At 38.5% G+C, this 13,866-nt stretch overlaps 1 protein-coding gene across 1 annotated transcript; it reads left to right on the forward strand.

Moving 5' to 3' along the window:
* The first annotated feature begins 1,574 nt into the window (after window positions 1–1,574).
* On the forward strand, window positions 1,575–12,663 carry DIPK2A (divergent protein kinase domain 2A). Its single transcript, XM_010716387.2, has 3 exons — window positions 1,575–1,579; window positions 8,504–8,805; window positions 9,719–12,663. The coding sequence occupies exons 2-3, from the start codon at window positions 8,559–8,561 to the stop codon at window positions 10,048–10,050; spliced, it is 579 nt and encodes a 192-aa protein (XP_010714689.1). The 5' UTR covers window positions 1,575–1,579; window positions 8,504–8,558; the 3' UTR covers window positions 10,051–12,663.
* Window positions 12,664–13,866: the final 1,203 nt, after the last annotated feature.

The raw sequence follows: 13,866 nt of genomic DNA on the forward strand, positions 1-13,866 counted from the left end.
GTGAGCGGCCGGCGGGCGGGAGCGCCTCGGGGCTTCGTCCTCCTCGCCTCTCTGAGCGCGGGACGGTGATGCGGGCTGCACTTCGGGCGGCGGTTCGGCGGGGCCGGGGTCGCCGGCGGCCGTGGGCTCTGCGTGCCGTAGTGCTGCCGTGCTCGCCTCGTGCGAAGCTGAGCCGTGCTGCCTTGCCTTCTTCTCGGAGCTGAATACGGATCTGGCATTTCTGGCAGTCAAAATGGTTGTTTCCTAGCTGAAAGATGGAGCAGCAAACAAGATAGCATTCACTTCTCAGCAGTTGTGCTTCCTGCGTTGTGTATTTAAGAGCCCTGGTTTCTTGCTGTTACACAGGCAATATGCATTGACTTTAGTATATCGTTTAAATTTTGCGTTTCGTTCATATTTTTAGGTCAAAAATTGGCGGTATAGCACTGCGTTCTGTGGCACACTCAACTGTACACACCTGCTCGTGTCTGGCAGCTCCCCGTCCCTTATATTTTGGCTTTTAGCTCTGCCGACGATCTCCAGGCCCGCCCTCACTGCACACGCTGGGCTCAGAGCTGTGCTGTCTGCCTGCCGAGCTGTCCGTGCTTCTAACTGATGTATTCCAAAGAGAATATTTGCAAGTGTGTGTGAGAGCATCGCTGTGTGACTGCTGTTACACACACCCACTTTTTCCCTAGTGAGGAAGCCAAAAAACTTTCAGCGCCCAGAAAGTAGGGTTGCAGGCTCTGCCTCCAGCACCTTTCTTTATTGGTTCATTTCTAGAGAGGGCATTTATGAACTGTGCTTAATTAAAAATATATTTCAGGGTAGCATGTGCTCTTCCCTTTGGCCTTTCTATCTGAAGCACTTGGTTTGTTCTTCCTCCCAGTTCCCAGCTTGCTATTCAGGGCACGGAAGGCACAGTCTGGTGGCTGCTCCTAAGTGTAGTAAGGAAACTCCACATAAAAAGGAAAGTGTAAACTGTCTTACTTTGAGTGTATTGGATGTGATTTGGGAATCACATTGTTTTGGCTGTGTTTCATACAACTTAGGGTGTTGGCTTTGAGCACGTTCCAGCACAATGATCCAATACCTAGATGGCTGCAAAAATCTTCTTTGTAAAGAGTTTCTTTCCTGCAAAAAGTATGCTTCTTTGTAATTTGCAGGGGCGGTGCAGTCCTTAGAGATGAAGTAGATGGCTTAGTTGTGTCACTGACTGTTCAGGGCTGGGTCCCAAGCAGTGGGGAGCACTGGTTTGTTTATGTCAGCTCTTTACAAAGTGTAGATGAGCCTTGAGGTTTTCAGGTAAATCAACTGAAGAGATGAAAAACCTCAGCATGTGGAGCTTAAGGGGTGCTTTGCTCACCATTTGTCTTACTCAAAGTGCTGCTGAGAGCAGAGCAGGTCACATTGGTGGGAAGTAAGGCAATCCTTGCCACTCCGGGGTGTGGTATGGTTCTGTTACCTCTAATCAAATGAGAAGTGTTTCACAGAGTATTGGCAGTGTTGATAGATGAGGGTATCCTGGAAAACATTCTTAGGCAACTTCAGACCAGCTTTGTTGTTGCAAAACTTTGTAAAGTTAGTGTGTTCTGCAGAGGTACATTCAGCAGCTTTGATGATGGGTAATAAAGGTTTGAATGCCTTCCTTAAATCAGGAGTAAAGTATCTTACGTATGTAACCTGAATCAATTTTTCTCATTTATACCATACACACAACTCCTTTTCCAGCCTCTACCAGGGGAGCACATTATACACAACTCTGTGTTACGCAGCTTTTGCAACAGCAAGATGCAGGGTGCTCTGTATGAGAGGTTATTTTCCAGAAGTGATAAATGACTGAGGAGTTTGCTTCCATTTATACATAAGATATGCGAAACGCTTCATGGCATACTTTCTGCATGATTGATGAAGGCAGATACTGGCATGGGAATGAGAGCAGAGGCTTCTTCTAAAAGTCAGCTGCTTCCAAGAAAGCAAACCTGAGTGATATCTAGTGCTTTACAGTTTTGTGTTTTTTAATTTTAGCACCAACCAGATAGGAGCAGACAGTGATTGAAAAGTCACTTTACTCATCTGTCACAGCTAGTAAGTTAGGAATTTTTTCATCAGAAACTTTTTTAAAATGTAAGATTGGGATTTGAGCTTGAAGCCTGGAGCGTGGTCGCTCCTCAGTGGCAGTGCCTGCAGAACTGTGTGGTATCATAATTGGTGTAAAGCTTTTCCTGGAATAAGCTTGCAGTTGGGTCTGTAACTTCACTTGATAGCAGAGCATGATGTTCTTCTCTTGTAAGGTGGTGGGCAGTAGTATAAAACGTCATAGTCTTGTGTAGGTTACTTACTGCAGACTTAAGATACGTGTTTTTGATACCGTTCATGTTAACGTTTGTTAAGCAGTTGTATATGTGTAATCAATGAAGAATAAAGCCCCTTCTGGCATTCTGCTTCATAAAGTAGTCTGCTTGGCACAGTTTGTCTTTCCTTACTAGTAATTTATTGTTTTTTAGTTTTGTAGAATCTCACTAAATCTCACCTTTTTTAATCTGAATTCACATTGAAATGAAATAAGCTATATGTGAAGGGTTATGCATGTAGTCTTGTAAAACTTATCACGTAAATATTGAGTTCTTGTTTTTAATCACAATTTGATGCACCTGAAGCAATAGTTAATGTAAATATGGGCAACGTATTCAGGCAGTAGAGCACCAAAAGTTGCTGTTGTTTGGATGCTGTGAGCAGGAAGCATGTGTTGTCTCACACACAGAGCCCAGCGACAAGATCCTGAGTCCTGTATGTAGAGGCAGAGGAGAGGAGAAAGGCAGAGAGTGCTTGGGAAACTGACTGTGCTGTAACTGATGGAGCACTACTGCTGGAGTGGGAAATTGCTTCTAAGTTAGAAAACTGTGTTTTCAGTAAAAGTGGCTGTTTATCCAGTAAGGATGCATGGCAAGCAGTGAAGGACACTACTCTTCTGCTATCAGAACTGACTGATGTGTTCTCATAACTGTGGCCCCAGTGCAGTTAGGGCCGGTCCTGCAGTGCTGCAGCACCAGCTGCATGGCTAACAGGGCAGTGGGTTCACTCCCTTTTTTTTTTTCCTCAAAGGAAATTCTTCTATGCAAACTTTGCAGGTAAAAGTAAATAAAATGCTTGTGAGTCATGTGTGGGCTGTTTTATTTGTTTATTTATTGTTGGCTTTATATATTTACAGTTATAGAAGTTGGCTGTGAACTATAGGCAAAGTGCATTTCTGCAGCTTTTTCCCGGACTCTGCACTAGCATTTGGGTATCTTCTGCAGTTCTGGTCTAACTGTTGCTGCAGTGCCATCCAGTTGTAATGCGTGGTGCCTTTCAGGCTTTTGTCGTGGCTGAATTTTGGTGCTTTTTTGACAGATAAACGCCTCGAAACAACTACGTGGTATTTAACATAGTAATTATCAATGCTGCTTTGTGTGTCTTATAGTGAAATTCCAAGTATCCAATTTATTTCTTGGCTGATACTGATATCTTGACACGGTAGTGCTTAGTCCTTTGTATTAACAGGTAGTATCATAGAATCGTGAAGGTTGGAAAAGACCACTAGGTCATGTTGTGCAGCCATCATCCCAGCCCCACCATTCTGCTAGCTGAGTCCTTCAATGCCACAAGTGTGGAACAGTGAGATGCATTCAAATATGTTCAACCACTGTGGGAACTTCAGATGAACATTAGATTATGAGATTATGTGGCATATAATTGAGTAGTAAATAGTCTTCATTACACTCACTAGCATTCACAAATACATTTGAATCCAGATCTTCTAAAGTGCAAATCACGGCATGACAGAAGAAGGCATCAGTTTTTTAGGCTGCTTTTTAACCTCCTTTACGTCTGAGAAGTTTCGTTGTGCAGTCTGATCTCCAGGTCTGCCTGGCTCCAGAGCTGTACTTATTTGCCTTGGTGACTAATACAAGCCCTACTTCTGTTTACTCTGCAAAATCAACAGCACTTTGTGAGAGAGAACTAATTCTTTTCCTTTAGAGGAGTGGCACATTACTCTGGTGGCTGTACCAGCTCATACCTGGGCAGGCATGGCTCGTTGAGGTAATTCTAGCCAAGGTGTTATGGAGAGGTCCTTCGCCATCAGGATCTTCAGAGTGATGGCAAGCAGGAAGAAGACTCCCCATTGTATTGCATATTTGCATCTCTTCCATTAATTTTGTCATCTTTAAGGTGTAGCTCTCTGTGTACGTTACTCTAGTTTTTTTTAAAACACAAAACTAAACTTTATATAAAAGTGGGTAGTGATGTACAGTGTCTTCTAGAGCATTCCTGAAAATGAAAAGCTGTATCTTTTAATGCTACAGTAGACAAAAAGCTCAAGGTCTCAATTGTCTCTCAGTTGTCACAAACTGTTTTGGCTTTTTTTTTTTTGAGACTTAATAATTAAAGTGAATTATATGCTTGATTATGACAAATTATTATTCTTTCTTTCATGTGTGTAATTCAGTGAGGTTCTGTGTTATTGCAGACTACCCTATTGAGGCCTTATTGGCCTCAAGCTGCTGAGCCTTTGCTGCAGGACCCAATTCACAGTCCTGTGTTCAAAGCAATGGCACATTTGTGTGTCGTCTTGTGCATGGACAGATGGGAGTGAGGCAGACAAATGCATTAATAGTGTGTTTTATTCTTGAGTGAAATGATGGATTCACCATATTAATCCTTAATATTTCTTCCTAGACTACAGCTTTTTGGTTTTGTTCTTTTTTTGAAGACATAAGTGCAATATTATTCTTTGAGGGACAAAGTGCCCTTTGTTCCTTTGGCAGGGCTTGCTCAGTTTTGCTTGGTGAGAAGTAACTATTCAGGGCATGGAAAAAATTTTTGATGTGTGAATTCATTGGAATGAAGGCATCAGGAGTTTTGTTGTATTTACTGTTTTATATCTCTCTGTTAGAAAAATTACTCATTTTGCTGTATGAATAGGGTAAGATGACAGTTCTCATGAGGGAGAACTACTAAGCTACTTGTACATGAAAACCTACAAACAGCTCTGTATTTTTAAACACTGGGATGTAACTGTGGTTTTCCCAGCATTTACCTGTATATTCAAAGATAAGATGTCAGCGGGAGCATTGGAATTTTAGATTAATTTATCAGATAGCTGTTTCTTTTGAGAAAGAGCATATGTAATCTTAATTGTCCAATAGTTTTTTATGTGTTCAAGTACAATGTGACCTAATCAAATATTTACACTACCAGCAGCATGAGAACTAAAGTAAAATCTATGTTGTCTGTAACTGTACCCAAGTGTTTGTGGGATTTCTGGCTGCTGTGTATTCTTCTTGTTTCTCAGTGCTTCTTGTTTGTGGAAACAGCATTTAACAACCGTACAATTTTGTGTTTGCATCTTATTGGCTTTCAGAAGGGTAATGCGTCTTTTAAAAAAAGAAGAAAGTTACCTATAATCTTCAACAGAAATGTGCCGCTTTATTTTTTAAAGCATAAAAAGTTAAAAATCTCTACTTAGAAAACAACAGGTCTGCTCTTCATTGATATTCCTGTCAAGTTCATGGAGTGAATATAAAAGTACTGAATGGGGCACTTGTACATATTTTTATCCCCTTCTTCGGCTACTGGCCTGGGTAATGAAGTGTAGATGTGGCTGCTGTGTGCCAGTTGGAGGGGAGCCAAAGCGGAGATGTTGTTTGTACATGTGCAGATGTTGGCAGGATTCCCTGTACTTCTGATGTCAAAAGATCTTTTTGTTGCCACAGAGTTATAAATACATCTGTGTAACAGTATGGCATGCGGTATTGTTTGGGAAGCTTATTTCTAAATAATTTAAACTGCTCCAAGAATTTCTTCTGTGAGATGAAGTTTAGCGTATGCAACACGGGAAGCATACTAGATGTTTTGAACCTATGTGGATAATGCTATACTTCTGAAATCTGTTTAATCCATTACATAAATCCCTGCTACTGATAGGAAGTAGTCCTCTAGCCCTTCCTCTTTTCTGCACCTGGCCATTCAGGCCTGCCTCCATCTGTTTTTTCAGTATTAGTGTGATGTCACGAGCTGGATCTGGCTACTGGTCCAACTCAGCATCAGCCCAGCAAGTACCAGCTTTCCTCAGAAAGCGAAGAAGGGGTTTGAAATGACTCTACTTGATGTGACTGGGAGGAATATGCACCTTTCCTTTTGATGGAGACAAGCCCTTTGCCATGATCAGCTCTTGGTGATTGAACTTGCATTTGGGAAGAGAGGCAAAAGTGAACAGCAGGACGGAGAGGAGAGGGGTAGAAGAAAAGGAGTAGAGTGGTCCAAAGTAGTACCTAAATAAAAAGATTTAGGTATAATTGCTGTAGTGGTTGAACTTTCTGCATTGAATGCTGCTAAAATGGAGCAACATGAAAATTTTGCGTTGGGTTAAATCACTTAAACTTGTGTTGATCAGAGAAGCAGGTCAGTTTTCTCCAATTCAGGGTACAAATTTGTTTTTATAAAAGTAGTCTACGGATAGTAGACTTGCATGCTTGCAGGATAGATAATGCAGGTTTGGGCTTCCTCGATCCTAAGCTATCAGGACTTTTCCTGGTTTATACAAGCAATCAGTATTTAGAATTTGCTGTCTTGCCCCTTGATCCCACTCACTGGAAGGAAAAACTCACTGGGAGTTCCCTACAGGTTATCACTTAGCACCAACTCTTTGTGGCTTCTTCTTGACTGAAGTGGTGTGTTCCTTTGTAAGCAATATCACGATAGAGAACACCTGTATGTATTGCTGTATATATAAAGATGCACTGGGGCTTGTTTTGATCCAAGACTGAATATAGTAATGATAAAAGTACACGAAATGTTGTTTTGAAGGCATTTCTTGGTATGCATTTTCATTATATCGCTCTGTTTGTGGAATAAGAGATATTTACTTGTGCGAATGTTATTGTTTTTGGTGGGTTTTTTGTTGTTGTTGTTTTGGTTTTGTTTTAAACCACAAAACAAACCCATTCTTCTCATGTTGAATGTCACTTGATTTGCCCTGAACTGGTGAGTATTTGCATGTAGCTTGCCACCTTCATGAATTTCCCTGAAGCTCAGATGAAAAGCTGAAGACTGGATAATGTCACCATTATTGCATAGCAGATTCAGTAAGTGAGAGAGGTTTAATTCTGCTCAATTACATGTTATTATAGCTTGAAAGCAACCATACTAGCTTTGAACATATCAAATTAGTTCTGTAGCATCCTCAGGGCTTTTCATGACTAGGTTTATCTCTGTGAGTAGCACAGAAACAACTCAAAACAGAGCAGAAGTCCAGATGTAGGCTTTCAGCCTATTCTATTACTAACATGGATTCGATGTCCTTTTGAGCAAATAAGAAAGAGCTGTCTTAAAGATTTTTGTGATACGTAAGTGTTCGAAGGCAGAATAGAAGTACTTATTTCTAATGGTGAATAGTTCTTCTAAAATTGTCTTCTATAATTGCCATTGCAATTGTAGAAGTTGACAAAATGGGTGAAGTATATATCTTAATTATGATTTTAATTTTTTAAATGTGTACCATAGATACAAGATTGGCCACAGAAAATTCCTTGAAAATTCTGTAGAGGATGTCTTGAGCCTTGTGGGCACACAGTGGAATTTCTAAATATTTGAAGTTAGTGTATGTTATATTCTTTAAGAAATCTTGAGTGCACAGCATTTAACATTAAACTTAGTATTTTTATGGTTTCTTCTGATCCATAATACAGAGGATATCTTTTAAATGCTATTCTGCTTACATAGAAGCTTTAGGGCACATTCAGCACAGCTGAAGTATGAAAATACACTGTCTTTTTATTGCTATTAGTGTGCAATTGCTGTTTTTTGTATTAACCTCAAGAAAGTTACTAATGGAGACATCTTATTTTTGATATCATTTTATGTGGTTTTGTGTAATACACATGCAGAGTATACATGTAGGAATTAATCAAGAGGAAGATTGTTAAGGGCTACTAGATGTGTAAAACCCTAATCTTTCTTTTATACCTTAATCTGTTCTGTAATCCTTTCTGTGAAATCTTCAAGTGAGAGGATCCTCAGAGGAAATCCAATCAATTGGGGAAAATGGGAAGAGGGGAAGAGCGGAAACAAGGAGATGCACTTTGTTCATTCTACTAGGTTATTAAAAAGAAAAGTTTTAATTAAAGACGGCAGAAGCAAAATTATATTTCCAGGGAGTGTACTTGTTAGTACTATGGACGTAGATCAAGCATCAAAGATGGTTGGTGGAAGAATGTGTATAGATATCTATGTGAAAAGCTTGATGATTTATCAGGTCCTCCAAAGCTTTCCTCTCTAACAGTCTAGCAACATTTCTTGCTCAAATATATTTTTGTCATGTTTATTCTTTCCCTTGAAAATCTAGAAGTATGTGGAAATGAATTTATTGCTAGTGTTGCTGGACATTCACAAGTGTCTCTTCTAGATATGATCAAACAGCCTATTAAAGTATAAGCTGTTTTGTATTAATGAAAGTTTCAAAATTATCTTTTTATGTCTAGAGTTTCCCATCTGATGAGGGTTGGCCATTCGCAAAGTACTTAGGAGCGTGTGGAAGAATGGTGGCTGTCAATTATGTTGGAGAAGAGCTGTGGAGTTATTTTAATGCACCGTGGGAGAAACGAGTGGATCTGGCCTGGCAGTTAATGGAAATAGCTGAGCAGCTGACAAATAATGACTTTGAATTTGCACTCTACCTCCTTGATGTCAGCTTTGACAACTTTGCAGTTGGACCAAGAGATGGGAAAGTCATCATTGTGGATGCAGAAAATGTTCTGGTAGCAGACAAAAGGTTAATCAGACAGAGTAAGTTTCTTTTATTTTCTCTCCCCTTACTTCTCCCACCTCCATGTTTTTTTTTCTTCTTTCTCTATGAGTGCAATACTATGTGTATGTGCTTTAAAAAAAAAGAAGCTAGCTTTACAAGTAGACTACAAATTAATAAATTAGCTTTCTTTGACAGTTATGTTACTAATTAGCTTGACCAGTTTTTCAATGTTATGAAGCTTTGAGTTTACCTGAAGCTAATTGACATGCACTTTTTTTTTTTAGCCTGCTTCTATTTCAGTTGTTCATGTAAGTGCTCTGTAAAAATGGAATTGAAGGACTGGGTAATTCGAGTTTTAATGCTCTTCCCAAATTTGAATAGTGAAAACTTGTTCATCTTTGTGTTGACTGTAAAAGCTCAAAGGAGCAGCAGCAGATGTTTGACAAAGTGGTATTGCGTGAGGTTTTTGCTGCTTTTGAGCTTATAGGGAAAACTTTACAAAACTAAGGGCTGGAGACACTGAATGTGAAACTCTAGGCTCTGCAAAAGCTTATGGCAGAAATCCAAGTGATTCTACTTTTGCTTTGGGTATTTTGGGGTTGCCTTTCTTGTTTTTTGTTTGTTCACCCTTATCCCTCTGGGTTTGCAACTGGATTTCTAATTACACATTTTCAGAGAGCTTACATAAAAATTGTCTGAATCCATCAAGAAAACATTTTTATGTATTGAACACAGTATGTTTACTTCAGTATTCATGACCACACAAACATACTTTCCTTTTCTTTTCCTCTTCTCTTAATATTAGGTGAAACCTAACTTTTATACCATGTCTGAATTGCTCAGTCACAGAGATGACCAAATGACCAATGAAAAAGCTGATGGGTACATGTGTATTGTACTCCAGATGCTCTTTTTCCTCCTCTCACTTTTAACTGTCTCCTTATTTCACAGATAAGCCTGAAAACTGGGATGTATGGTATGAAAGCAAATTTGATGACTGTGATAAAGAAGCTTGTCTGTCCTTCTCAAAAGAGATTCTTTGCACTCGTGTCACTGTGGACCACAATTACTACGCTATTTGTCAGAACCTTTTATCAAGACACGCCACATGGCGTGGCACTTCTGGAGGACTACTTCATGACCCCCCAGCTGACATTGCCAAAGATGGGCGGCTCGAGGCCTTGCTGGATGAGTGTGCCAACCCAAAGAAGCGATACGGCAGATTCCAAGCAGCAAAGGAGCTGCGTGAATACCTTGCACAACTCAGTAACAATGTGAGGTAGTCCACAATGAAAATCTTTTGCAACACTGGCTAAAACACTATTGCAAAGACACATACAGTGAAGTCTTGAACTTGTGTGTTCAAAAGAGAAAATGAAGAAGTGAAACTAATTTATCGGCTTTCTAAATACCATAGATTCTGTGGTATTGTAATGTTCCTTTGCAAACAGACAAGGTACTTACTGAATTAAAACTTGAGCTACTATTGACTTTTCTCCTAAACTATTTAGAATGGAGTAGGTCAAAAAAGACTGTGATAGTTTAATTGACAGCTTGTGTGTCAAAGGGTACTTTACATAAAACTGCATTAGTATCACAGTTTTGTGAAACTGATGTTCTTACTTGGAAAGTCAAGTTAGACCGGCCTGTTTTAAAGGCCTATTTCCTGACACGGTCTCATTTTTGTGTTCTGTTGTGTTGGTTGTTTTTTTTTTTAAACACCCTAAAGTGGCATTTACTTACAGGTAAATATAGCTGCCTGCATTGTTTCAAGTTTAACAGGCTTTCATGTTAATGCTGTGCAGTACATTCCTACTGTGAGTGCAGGATTCCCATGTTTACTGTCTAATTTTAGAGGGTTTTACACTGTAGTTTAATATGCTTAGATTTTTTTTAACGTTACTTTAAACTCAGATGTCATTTGAATTAACACTTGTTTGATGTCTTTTGTAGTTCTGCCATTTGGGATTTCACTTCATGTAATTACTGTACAAAATCCTTATCCTTAATACCAGTACATTCATGTGACTGTTCTTCAGAAAATCATGGTATGAGCAAACCTTCATTTAGCAGACATTCTTTGAGAATTAAGGAAAGACTAATATTAAAAAAAATATCCTGCGTTAATTGGAATTGGGGATAGAGGCTTGACTAAAAGTAAAAATTTGCTTCTCCAGAGTAGTTGAGCAAAAAACAAAGAAAATGGTTTTGTCTATCTGTTCCTAAACTAATTGTAAGGGAAAAAAATGCTACCCTGAAGCAAATAATTCTTAAAATTTCCATAGCTGTTTGAAGAGCTTCTAAAACTATGTGCTTATACTAGAAGAAAACCCTCATTTGAATAAAAGTGTGCAGAAGGTTAGCAATTTGCTTCACATTGTTACCAACTCTGTTCAATTCAAGTGTAGTGAAGTTTACTTGATATTCATCTTTTGGTTTACCAGCTAAACTGATTAAACAATATCCACTCGATGCATTTTCTTGAACTAAGTTTGTCTATTTCCAGTGCAGTTAAAACTGATGAAGTATGTAAATCTGAAGTTGCTCTGATAAATTAGTGTTTTTTTTGTAAAAAACAAAACAAAAAAACCAAAAAAAACCTCACATCCTGCTACAAGATCTTACTTCAAAGCTTGCTTTTCCATTTATTACTTGATTATAATTTTTATTTTTATTTTTTTTACTACTACAACCATCATTTTCCTGAAATAATGTTCACAAAACATTGCTCTTAAGAAAATATATGCATGTTACTTCTGGTAACAGTAATGAAGAGAACTAACATTTCTTAAATGTGTGTGTAAAACAATGTTTCTTGCAAGCTAAAAATTCTGAGCAAGATTGTATGTGTGGTGATTTATTTTTTTTTTTCAAGAGCCAAGTCAGCGTGCTGTTCATACTGCATCAAACGACTGATGGAAATTGTTGCTTTACCAAATTGCTGCAAGAGCAGAGTGAGGGAAATAGCTCATAGGTCCTTCTTTCTCAAAGCTTAAGAATTGTTGTCATCTAAAGATGCAGAATGCTTTTGATTTCTTAGATGACTATTAAGGATATGTTAGCATTCTAAATTCTCACTTTAAATCATCTTTGCTTATATAGTCTAATTTCCTCCCTAGCTCTTGTCTTAATTGCTTTCTGAAGTTGGAAGGACGAATGCAAGTTCTGGTTTTTTCATTTCTATCTATTTCTATCCTCCCTTCATTTAAAGTCTGTTTTACTTACTTGCTATGACGTAAGCTGTCAGAGCATTCATATAATTTTTCATTATAAAATGCTCTTATTTGAGCTAGACTAGCATTAAGTAATACTACACTCCATAAAAGCCTTGACTTATCACTGAAGTTGATTTTATTTTATTTTTTAATTTTTATTAAACCATCCACCACATTTCCCAATGAGAGAGTGGAGTATGAGTGTTCAAGTTTTAAAAGAAACAAACACTACCAGCTCTGATTACTACTTGAGGCAGTTCTGTCACTGCTAGAATGTCCTGTCAGCTTTGTTTTGGGATTTTGTTCCCTTGGAAATGAGTCAGTAAGGTAGATTATAAAAGAAATTTGGAACTTAAGAAGGGGAAAAAAAATACTACAGGGAAAACATTGTGGAGAGCAATAAATTTTGGTCAGTTTGCACCTATCAGATATTTATTGTACAATAACAATTTATATTTTTAGTCATTGCCCATTATTGATGAGCACGGTGAAATATTTTTGAATGAGGTGTTTGGGGTTTGTATGTGCATTACAATTGTCCTTTTGTACTGTAAGTTACTGTTTGATTGGAATATTTTATCAAAACTGTTTCCCTGTGCCTTTATATTACAAGAAAGTTGTTTCTGCAACTTCTAATGACATTAATAAAGAATACTTTAAGAACCTCATCTCAGATGCTCATTTTCAGGTTTGTCTGACTTTCTTTTTTTAAGATTGACTGACTTAGTCCAGGCTGTACTGAAATAGACAAAGCACTTGTTCTTTGTAGGTTGTGGAATGCTTCCTAGTCATCAGTGACAGCAGCTAGAAACATCGTTCTCCTGCTCCCTACCCTTCTAGCAGACTGTTTGACTGAAAGCATAAATGATCTGTCAGAAATGTTTTCCTTTTTAAGATTATTATAAGTAGGACTCATTTTCTTGGAAACAACCTGATAAGCTGTACCCTCCTGTTTTAGGGAAAGAAAGATTGAATATTTTTATATTAAGTTAGTATCTTCCCTCTTTTTTGAGGAACTTATTTTTTCCTTGCCTTTTGAGCAGTTTATATTGCCACTGACATTGCCTTTTCGGAACAATATTTTAGCAGGTAATATAGTATAAATACATAATTACTTTCGATGCTACTGATTTATTTACTCTGGATTTTTTTCATAAAGCATTTGCATTTGAAACTAACACCTGCAGCAATACTATTCTCTTCTGAATTTGTGTCTATAAATAATATGGATCCTCAATATTTGAGGTTTTGATTTCTGTTGCAGTCCTCCTGTCTCTAATCTTCAAGAACTGCACACAAGCAAATTGGAACTTGTGAATTTTCCAGCTCAGTCAAGATCATCAAATCTTAAGAAGAAACTGGCATGAGCAAGTGCTGCTTCTTTTTCTTTCAGCAGTTTCCAGAATTTAATATAGCTTGATTTTGCTTGCCTTGAATTTCAGGTCATGGTATTTTCTTACCAGATACTTTTTCATCATGTAGGGGTTGAGAGGGAGCTCTGGAGATCAAGTCCAGCCCTCCTACTGAAGCGGGTTCCCTACAATAGGTTACATGGGACAGCATCCAGGTGGGTTTTGAATTTCACCAGAGAAGGAGTATCTACAGTGTCTCTGGGCAGCCTGTTCTAGTGCTCTGTCACCATTACAGTAGTTTTTCCTTGTGTTCATATGAAACTTCTCCAGTTCCAGTTTGTGCCCACTGCCCCTTGTTCTGTCACTGGGAACCATTGAAAAGAGCCTACCCCTGTCCACTTGACTCCTGCTTATTAGATGTGTGTGAGCATTGATAAGATCCCCTCTCACTTTTCTCCAGACTGAACAGTCTCAGGTCTCCAGTAGCTCTGTGTCTTTCTTGAGTGCAGGAGCCCAAGACTGGACACAATAC

This window comes from Meleagris gallopavo, chromosome 11 (genome assembly GCF_000146605.3).
Source record: "Meleagris gallopavo isolate NT-WF06-2002-E0010 breed Aviagen turkey brand Nicholas breeding stock chromosome 11, Turkey_5.1, whole genome shotgun sequence".
NCBI classification, from domain to species: Eukaryota; Metazoa; Chordata; class Aves; order Galliformes; family Phasianidae; genus Meleagris; species Meleagris gallopavo.